Source organism: Balaenoptera musculus, chromosome 15, assembly GCF_009873245.2.
Source record: "Balaenoptera musculus isolate JJ_BM4_2016_0621 chromosome 15, mBalMus1.pri.v3, whole genome shotgun sequence".
NCBI classification, from domain to species: Eukaryota; Metazoa; Chordata; class Mammalia; order Artiodactyla; family Balaenopteridae; genus Balaenoptera; species Balaenoptera musculus.
The window spans coordinates 15,348,788-15,359,457 of record NC_045799.1 but is presented as its reverse complement, the minus strand read 5'-3'; the positions used below and the strand labels follow the sequence as shown (position 1 = coordinate 15,359,457).

General features: G+C 44.9%; 1 protein-coding gene across 1 annotated transcript; it reads left to right on the top strand.

The window, feature by feature from the left end:
* The first annotated feature begins 680 nt into the window (after positions 1-680).
* On the top strand, positions 681-3,499 carry LOC118882001 (antileukoproteinase-like). Its single transcript, XM_036827472.1, has 3 exons — positions 681-836; positions 1,767-1,931; positions 3,249-3,499. The coding sequence occupies exons 1-3, from the start codon at positions 752-754 to the stop codon at positions 3,266-3,268; spliced, it is 270 nt and encodes an 89-aa protein (XP_036683367.1). The 5' UTR covers positions 681-751; the 3' UTR covers positions 3,269-3,499.
* The last annotated feature ends 7,171 nt before the right edge of the window (positions 3,500-10,670 follow it).

Genomic DNA, 10,670 nt, shown 5'->3' with positions numbered 1-10,670 from the left:
TGGCAACAAATGTGGCAACGCCTAAGAGTCCCAGAGCGTGGGAAAGTCAGGGCACTTAGACAGGCCCCAGCTAGCTGATTGCTTCAGGTTTTTAAGAAACTCCTTTTTTTTTTTTTTAATTTATTTATTTTATCTTTGGCTGCGTTGGGTCTTTGTTGCTGCGTGGGCTTTCTCTAGTTGTGGCGAGCGGGGGTTACTCTTCATTGCAGTGCTTGGGCTTCTCATTGCGGTGGCTTCTCTTGTTGCAGAGCACGGGCTCTAGGCACGTGGGCTTCAGTAGCTGTGGCGCACAGGCTTAGTTGCTCTGCAGCATGTGGGATCTTCCCGGACCAGGGCTCGAACCCGTGTCCCCTGCATTGGCAGGTGGATTCTTAACAACTGCACCACCAGGGAAGACCCTACGAATCTCCTTTGTAATGCTCTGTTCTGCCCTCTTTGCCCCCTCCCCTACTCCACCCTAAAGGTGGGTGGTTCAGGTCCTCTAGCTTGTTCCTGAATGGCTTCCTGAGCAGCCTGGTGACACCTCCCCCTCCAAGTCCTACATTTCCCTTCCGAGGCCTCACGCTCTTGCCTAAGGGCAGAAAAGAGCCAGCAACACTGGGGATGACGTGGTCACTGTCCTCACCTGAATGTCGGGCTTATGAAATAGCAGCTGGGAAGGCTCGGGGCAATTCTGGCGGGACCACACGCATAGGAGCGGGTATAAAGGGTGAAGCCAGCACGGGCCACCACAGCTCCACCTGCCCTCAGGATGAAGCCCAGCAGCCTTACCGTCTTCCTGGTGATATTTGCCTTTGGATTCCTGATGCCCTGGGCTGTGGAAGGTGGTTTCAGAGGTGAGTTGGACTCTCTCAGGCCATACCCAGGTGCCTGAGTCAGTGAGAGCTCAGAGTGGGAATAGCCTCTTCCTTTTAGCCTGCGGGCTGACCTTGAAGCCACTGTTCCAATGGTCGGGCCTATTGCCCCTAATTTCAAGCATCTCTCTGAGGACTTCAACTAAGGGAGTTACTGCACATCCAGAAATTTACCTTCCACCAGATGGACTTGTTTACCCCAGCCCCTGTATTTCTTATTTTTCTTTCTCTATAGCTCCTTCTTTACTGTTTTGTTTGGGTTTTTTTTCTCTGTCACATGATTTTGGTCACTATCATTTTTAATTTTCCAAATTGGTCTCTTTTTCTCTTAATGTTTCTTATTTTAACAGTCACTCTCTCTTTCTCTATCTTCTTCTCAGTAGATCTGTTCTCTTTTATTTAATCTCTGATGAGTGGCCTCTCCTGTTATCACTGTCCCGTGCTGCCTCCCTCCCAGGCAAACCTGGGCAAGGGATACCTGACCATAAGCTCTAGTCAGCATTTACTGGAGCTGGCCTATACTGACCTGCAATGGCTGATTGTGAAATCTTCAAGACTTTTGCGAGCTAGTTGATGTCACATTGGTAGCTTGAAATTAGCCATGATGGGAATATTTACACCATGGAAATTGGCAAACTCTACAAAGTCTCCCTCTTAAAGCATCTAGTAACACACCACCATCTATACCTTCTTTCTTGTGCCATTGACTCCCTCTTGGCTGAGTGGTTGGCTGAGCTAGGCACTGCCCCACACCTGCCTTGAAACTGGAATCCTAACAGTTCCCTTTATTCCTTTGGGGTCAGCCACCTAGGTTAGGTTTTCTCTCCTCTCCTGGGAAGCTGATTCCTTCTCCAGGATTGTGGTCATGACTCAGCATCAGCTTCTTCTTCCTCCTTTGTTCTTACCTTTCAGGCTCATATAAACCTGGAACCTGCCCCTTCTTCGACCGTTCTGTGAAGTCCCTTAGATGTGCACCCTCTGAATGCCAGAATGACTGGCAGTGTCCGAGAAGGCAAAAATGTTGCTACGACTATTGTGGCCGCAAATGCATGGATCCTATATACATGTCAAATCCAGGTGAGGAAGTAGAGTCCTGGAAACCGGGACCAAGGAGATTTGAACTTGAGGATACGCATCCTGAGGAAGTAGAGAGCGCTCCTCTGAACTGGGATGGAGGCTGGGACCGAGCCAGGGATCCTCCACCCCCAGCTCTGTATTCTCAGGGAGACAGTGGGTCAGTTCGTGAGCCAGTCAGCTAGCTGGCCAATCATATAATGAATCAGTCTGTCTGTCAGACACATACAACACTGGTTAGGGTCCCCTTGGTGGGAAGGAGTCTCCTTTAGGATATACACCAGCCTCAGTTTTGGTCCTGAGGTTGGGGAAGAACTGATTTCCACGCACAGGGTGGAGATGGGGTTGGGAGTTTGGGTGATGTGCTAAGGAGTGAAGCCTCTGAGTTGTGACTTTGTTTTTACCAGTTAAGTTCACTCCTGGGAAGTGTCCAGTGGTTACTGGCCAGTGTAAGAGACCCCATAAACGACTGCCTGAATGACAGCCACTGCCCGAAGGGTCTCCAGTGTTGCAGGGGGCTGTGTAGGAATTCATGTGTACAGCCAGTTAAAGATAAGGAGAAGACCTCGCAAGATCCACACCCCCCTGTATCCTAATATGGTCTCAACCTCCTGGTGCCCTTGCTTGTGAAGGAGGATGTTTGAGGTCTCCCAATACTGCCCCCTCCCCCAAGCAGATCCTCTGCCCTTCAACATCCTTCACCCCTTAGAGTTCCTTAGACAAGAAGTGGCAGGGGCCGCCTGTGACAGGTAATGCTGGGTCTTGGGAAGGAAGGCTTCTTGGAATAAGCCAGGAGGAAGGAGCATGTTACAAGGGGCAAAGGTTCTATCTTTTAATATCATCTCTGCCTCTGACTGACTGTGTGACTATGAGCAACTGACTGTATCTTTCTTAGCCTCAGTTTCCCCATCTGTAAAATGGACACAATTATATCTACTGAGATACTAAATGTAAAAGTGCTTTTTAAGACTTAAAGTGCTGTGTGCATTGAGAGAGTGTTGCTATGGTTATGGCTTCGATTGGCTGGGTTATCTGGAACCAAAGGAAAGTCTAGTAAGATGCATAGATGTAGATCTGGCCCAATGCCCTGATTTTACCAGAGGGAAGACTGCAGCAGAGAGCCAGTGAAAAGCCTGGATTCTTTTCTTGATTCCTAGATCAAAGACTGGCACTGTTTCGACTATCCCAGCACCATGCTCTCTCTTTACGTATCCCAAAGGACTTAGGGCCTGGTGGCAGAAGGACCCTCTTGGTAGGAAGGATATAAGGGTCACTTAAATTGTTCCTGCGCTGAGGCTCTGCTTTATTTTCTTTCCACAGATTCATCCGGGGCAGTTTGAAAAGATTACCACTTCCTGGTCTGTGTGGTCTGGGGATTTCCTTTTCCCCCCAAGCCTGGAAAAAAATGAGAGCACCTTGGTGAAGATGTGGTTTTGTGACCAATACCTCCTTGGGGGCCAAGATTTCGCCTGTTTTATCTATGTATCCCCAGCATCCAACGTGAAGCTTGGCACACGACAGGAAATGTCTGCTGATTAGTAAATAAATAAATGTCCCAGGTTTTCTCTGCATTTCTATCTTCCTTGACTCATTGAGTCTGGTCTAGGATATGAGGTGTGAGATGAAGAATAAAATATCTGCATGTGCGGGATTTCTCCCAAAACCTATAAAGTAGAAAAAAGAAAGTGTTTTGGATCTAAGCAGATATGGGTTTAAATCCTGCATCCATAGGTTACTGGCTCTGTAATTTTGGGCAATGACTGTTCCACTGAGCCTTAGTTTTGTCATCTATAACATGGAAATGATGACTACAATGCCAATTTCATAAAATTATGAGGATTAGAGGTGATAACATGTGAAAGGAATAGCTCAGTGATTGTCACATACTAGGGGTTCAATAAATGCTAGACTTACCTCAGGGTAAGCAAGGCACAAGGAGTTAAGAAAATGACTGGTTAAATTTGATGACATCAGTATCAAAACTGACAAACACAAGAGTTGAAAGATAAATGATAGCTTAGAAGTAAATATTTGGAATGATTATCACAGACAAATAAATAGAATGAAAAATACGTGAAGAATTTTTACAAATAAGTAAGAAAAACAACCTACCTCTTAGAATAAATGAACTATGAATAGAATGGACAATCAAATAAGAGATTATTATTATAACGGATGGTATATAGACATATAAAGAGGTTCATCCTCACTAGTTACAAGGAAAAAGCCAATTAAAACAACCAAACACCATTTTTCATTGGTCAGAATGGCAAGAATTAAAAGTCTACAATATAAACACTCAGAGACTCTTAATAGTTTGCTGATGGAAGTGTAAATTGGTACAACCACTTAGAAGAGTGATTTGGTTATGCCTAATAAAACTGAAAATTCACATAAGCTATCATTTAGCAATTTTCCTTCCAGAGACATAGGAAAGACAAAATACCTGCCAATGGGAACCTAATACATGTATTAGGATGTTTAGTATAAGATTGTTCCAAAGAGTCAGAAATCGAGACCAGTCAAGATGGCTCTCATTTGTGAAATGGTTAAATTTTCGTACTTTGATATGCTTGCTATGCTATAGAAAAATGAAAATAAATTTATATGAATCACCATGGAGACATATCACAGAAAACTTATTGTAAATGTGTAGTATGAAGTATTCATATACATTTTAAAATTACACATAAAATATCAAGCTGGTTATGGGTATATACCAAAGAATACGCACCAAATGCAGGATGATGCCTTCCTTCATAGAAGAGGAATTAAAAATGGGACTGGTAGTGCTGACTATGGAAAGTGATGATTTATCTTCAAGATTTAATGCTTGAACGAAATAATGCCATTTGCAGCAACATGGATGGACCTAGAGATTGTCATACTGAGTGAAGTAAGTCAGACAAAGACAAATATCATATGATATCGCTTATATGTGGAATCTAAGAAAAGGGTGCAAACAAACTTATTTACAAAACAGAAATTGAGTCACAGATGTAGGAAACAAACTTACGGTTACCAAGGGGGAAAGGGCGGGGGAGGGATAAGTTGGGAGGTTGGGACTGACATATACACACTACTGTATATAAAATAGATAACTAATAAGGACCTACTGTATAGCACAGGGAACTCTATTCAATACTCTGTAAAGACCTATATGGGAATAGAATCTAAAAAAGAGTGAATATATGTGTATGTATTGATATAACTGACTGCTGTACAGCAGAAACTAACACAACATTGTAAATCAACTATTCTCTAATAAAAAATTAATTAATAAAAAATGGATTCAATACTTGAAAACAAAATGAATATATAATGTCCCCACTCTAGGTACTTCTAGGATAAAACAAATCTTTCTCAAAAAAACCAAAACAAACAAACAAAAAAACCTTTCTCTTTTTTTTCTTCCAAAAGCCACACCCAACAACATGGAGAGCAGAAAACGAAAACTCAAAAACCATCTCGGGTGAAACTAGAAATCATTTGTACCCACTGGCTACAATATAGAACTGGAAATCAAATTCTTAAATTGGAGAAAGGTGAAAGCTAATGGTTTGCAGCAGGAGATATTTATGGGAAGCCCTGCAGAATGTTTAAAAGGCTCTGAAATTAAGAGTGGGAAAGAGAGGGAGATTGTTTCAACGGGGGTGTGCTGTTTTAATATCTGTACAAAGAACAATTAGACTCCCAGGTCTATGCCCATATCTTGGGCATCTCCTAAAGAAGTTAGAGGCTTTGGTCTCTGTAGAAATTGAAAGGGAGGAACCCCGGGCTCAGCCATCCCTGGTACGGGGAAGGAACTGAGACATGGTGCTGAGAATGAGAAGAATCAAAAAGCTCTTGTGAATAGTAAGGTCTCCCAGCAGTCTTCCACTCTGGCTAGAACTTATTGTCAACTAGCTTATCTAAAATCAAATATTTGGACGACAAAGTTAATTTTTCTCTGAGACCCTCCCAAGGTCTATATGGAGGAATCCAATCTTATCGCACGTGGTCCATTAATTCTGCCTTATTGTTTTTTGTTTTTTTTTTTGGTTTTTGAAAAAATTATTTTATTTATTTATTTATTTTTGGCTGCGTTGGGTCTTCGTTGCTGCGCGCAGGTTTCTCTAGTTGTGTCGAGCGGGGGCTACTCTTCGTTGTGGTGTGCAGGCTCCTCACTGCGGGGGCTTCTCTTGTTGCACGGGCTCTAGGCGCACGGGCTTCAGTAGTTGTGGCGCATGGGCTTAGTTGCTCTGCGGCATGTGGGATCCTCCTGGACCAGGGCTCGAACCCATGTCCCCTATCATTGGTAGGCGGATTCCTAACCACTGCATCACCAGGGAAGTCCCTCAACAAATGTTTCATTAAGTGCCTTCTGTATGTCAGGCTGGGAGGTACAGCCACAAACAGAACCAAGCCTTCACAGTGCTGATATTCTTCGACCGGCAGCCGCTGCAGGCAGAGCGCGAGGTTCCTCCGCCAGCCCCGCATCCCCGCGGCCGCCCTGCGGCCCGGCCCGGCCTCGCCAGCCCAGCCCCGGCCCCGGCCCCGGCCCCGCCCCCGCCGGGCCCGGCGGCGCAGCGCAGCGCTGTAGAGGGCCGCGGGCCCAGGGCGCGGCGGGCATGGGCGGCTGCCGAGGGTCGTGGGGCCTGGGCGGCCGCCAGGCGCTCGGCTCAGCTCCGGAGCCCGCGGCTGAGCGAATTCTGCCTTATTGTTTTAAAAGAGCGTCTGCCCTTCCAATCCTCTTGGTAAGTTTTGAACCCATCCTTCACTGACTGACGGAGTTCTGTGCTCAAATCGCTTCTTCCTAGTCCCTTGGTTTCTTCCTTTTTAAGAAGATTGGGGGATGGGGGGATTTTCTTTCATCCTGACTCTTCAAATAGCTCTTCTTTCAGGGAAGTTAGCTTGAGGGGGTATCTCTTACTTCGAACCAAAACAAGCCTTGACTCAGTCTCTCAAAGAACAGGCAACGTGGGTGTTGAGAAACCACTTGAGCAGGTTTCGGGAATAGAGGTTGATTCCCAATTTTGCTGCTGACTCATTCTGTGACATTGGCCATGTTCCTTGACTCCTTTGTATAATAAACGGATGATCCAGTTGATCTTTAAGATTCCACTTTGTTCTGCTGTTTTACAAATTAATGATTCATAGAAGCACCTTTGAGGGAAAGCCCCAGTGGGATGGGCCACGTCGTTGAGTTTGATGAACTCTCTGTGTCTACAGGTTCCCCTCTTTATCTTTCAGCCTCATCTCCTCCAGCTGTTGTGGTCAGCTTCCAGGGCACCTCCTTACCTGGTGATTGTGACTTATGAGGGTCCCAATGAGTCTAATAACACCGTCTCAGTGTACAGATGGGAAAACTTAGGCCCAAAGAAAAGATGGGCCCAAAGAAAAGATGTGCCCAAGATCATAGAGTAAGTCACTGGTAGATCTCAATATCTTTATCTCCAAGCCCCATATTCTTTTTCTTTATTTCGAGTTTACTTTTTTTCAGATTACACAGTGGATACTGTAGTGGGCTGTCAGATCCCTTTAGGATGAAGGCACTCATGCCATCAGTTGCTGGGGTGCTGACACTGAGAGCTGAGTCCCTCCCTGGGAATTTCCCTGGGCCATAGTGAGCTGTTTCAACCAAGGTTACACCCCATTCCCAGGGGCAACCTGTATCCACAGACTGGCTGATGTTGGGGTACAAAGGCTCGGCTCCATAGTTTGATTAGGGGCACCTCTGAAGGACCCTCCCAGCTCCAGAGCTCCCCAGGGGACTGGCTGAGCCTTTGCTGCAATGAATCACAATTCCACTTCTTCTTCTCCCCAGCTGTGTTCCTCTTACTTCTCGCAGGTGTTGCTTCTCAGAATACTCCCCAGAAAACCTCCTACACATAAACATCTGCCCCTAAGGCCGTTTCCCAGGAAATGTGACCTAAGGAAGATTATACAAGATAATCATTGCCAAAAAAAATTATTAATATGAAAAACTGCTCTGCAAAAGACAATGTTATGAGAATGAGAAGACAAGCCACAGGCTGGGAACAAATGTTTGCAAAAAGACACTCATGATAAAGGACTGTTATCCAAAATAAACAAAAGACTCTTAAAACTCAACAATAAGAAAATAAACACGCAACTCACTTTAAAAATGTGCCGGGGCTTCCCTGGTGGCGCAGTGGTTGGGAATCCGCCTGCCAATGCAGGGGACACGGGTTCGAGCCCTGGTCTGGGAAGATCCCACATGCCGCGGAGCAGCGACGCCCGTGAGCCACAACTACTGAGCCTGCGCGTCTGGAGCCTGTGCTCCGCAACAAGAGAGGCCGCGACAGTGAGAGGCCTGAGCACCGCGATGAAGAGTGGCCCCCGCTCGCCGCAACTGGAGAAAGCCCTTGCACAGAAACGAAGACCCAACACAGCCAAAAATAAATAAATAAATAAATAAATAAATTAAAAAAAAAATGTGCCGGACTTCCCTGGTGGCACAGTGGTTAAGAATTCGCCTGCCAGTGCAGGGGACATGAGTTCGAGCCCTGGTCTGGGACGATCTCACATGCCTCAGGGCAACTAAGCCCGTGCACCACAACTACTGAAGCCCGCGAGCCTAGAGCCTGTGCTCCGCAACAAGAGAAGCCACCACAATGAGAAGCCTGTGTACCGCAAGGAAGAGTAGCCCCTGCTCGCAGTAACTAGAGAAAGCCCGCACGCAGCAACAAAGACCCAAAGCAGCCAAAAATAAATACATAAATTTAAATTCAAAAAAAAATAAAATAAAAATGGGCCAAAGACCTTAACAGACACCTCACCAAAGAAGACAGATGGCAAATAAGCACATAAAAAGATGCTCCACCTCGCAGGTCATCAGGGAAATGCAACTAGGAAAAACAGTGAGATACCACTACACACCTACTAGAATGAACAAAATCTGGAAAACTGACAACACCAAATGCTGACAAGGATGTGGAGCAACAGGAACTCCCATACATCACTGGTGGGAATGCAAAATTGTACAGCCACTTTGGAAGACAATTTGGTAGTTTCTCACAAAACTAAACATACACTTACCACACAATCCAGCAATCATGCTCCTTGGCATTTACCCAAAGGAGTAGGAAACATATGTCTACACAAAAAACTGCACACAGATGTGTATAACAGCTTTATTCATAATTGCCAAAACTTGCACGCAACCAAAATGTTCTTCAGTAAGCGAATGGATAAATAAATTGTGGTGCATCCAGACAATGGAATATTATTTGGCTCTAAAAAGAAATAAGGTATCAAGCCATGGAAAGACATGGAGGAAACTTAAACACATATGAATTACTAAATGAAAGAAGCCAATCTGAAAAGGCTAAATGCTGTGTCATTCCAGCTATATGACATTCTGGAAAAGGCAAAACTACAGAGACAGTAAAAAGATCAGTGGTTGCCAGAGATTGGGAAGGGGGAGATGAATAGGCAGAGCACAGAGGATTTTTAGGGCAGTGAATACTCTGTATGATATTATAATGATGGATATATGTCTTTATACATTTGTCCAAACCCATAGAATGTACGACACCAGGAGGGAACCCTACTGTAAATGATGGACTTTGGGTGATTATGATGTGTCAGTGTAGGTTCATTGACTGTAACAGGTGCACCACTCTGGTGAGGGATGTTGGTAATAGGGGAGACTATGCATATGTCGTGGCAGGGGGTGTATGGGAAATCTCTCTACCTTGTTAATTTTGCTGTGAACCTGAAACTGGTCTAAAAACGTTAAGTCTTTAAAAGAAGAACTGGAGAAACAAGGAATTTCTGGACTCAAATATTTTTAAACTCATTGATAAGAGTTTCATTTTTTAAAAGTGATCATTGTCAAAAAATTGGAGAAGTAGAAAAAAAACCCCTATCACTGCTTCTTCAGCATGTGTGTAACCTAGGAGTTTATCTCCTTTCGGGGCTTGGCCTCCTCCCCCTGATGCAAGGTGATGCATGGGCTGGACTGTATTTCCCTGAGCCTGGGGTCCTTAGTCTGGAATAACCCTTGCTGGAGGTAAGGGAAGAATACAGCAGGATGGTCTGGTGAGGTCTTTGGCATTCCATGTTTCCCAAAATAATCCAGAGGGGGCATTGACACAACATGGTTAGTACACCTGCTGTGAATTGCAGATAATTTTCTTTATTTGTCCGCAGGTCAGGTGAATATTGGGTGGATAAGATGAGAGACAGACTGAAGGATAAACAATTCTCAGATCATGTACAGTCTAAATCTACACAAAGAGAAACATTTTCCGAAACTGCCCGTAATTTGCAAAGCCATCCTCCCAGCCAAGTATTGACGTTATTTCACAAAGCAGCCCTTTTGTTCCTTTTGAACTGTGGCTCTTGCAATCTATGGGGAATAAGAAACACTTTATACAGAAGACAAGCCAAGGTTTTCACAGGACCACGTGTCCAGGCGCGCCCGAGGTCTCAGGCGGGCCTCTTGCCTCCTCCCCACGCTTTGCCTAGAGGGAAGGTGTGGCTTGTTCTTTCTGATTCAAGTGCGTTTTTCCCTTGACTGTAATTACACTGTATATGTAATTTCATATCCTCTTTTCTGGTTTGCGTTATAACACAATTTCCCGATGTCATACAAACTGCATCAATATCTTGACCTTCGTGAGAGCAGGGGCGTCAGCTCTATCAACCTCAGGTACAACATGCACTTGGCTGGGAAAGGCCACTCAGGAAACAAGTGTTTTGCTGAACTCAGCTAATGACTACATTGTTATCCAC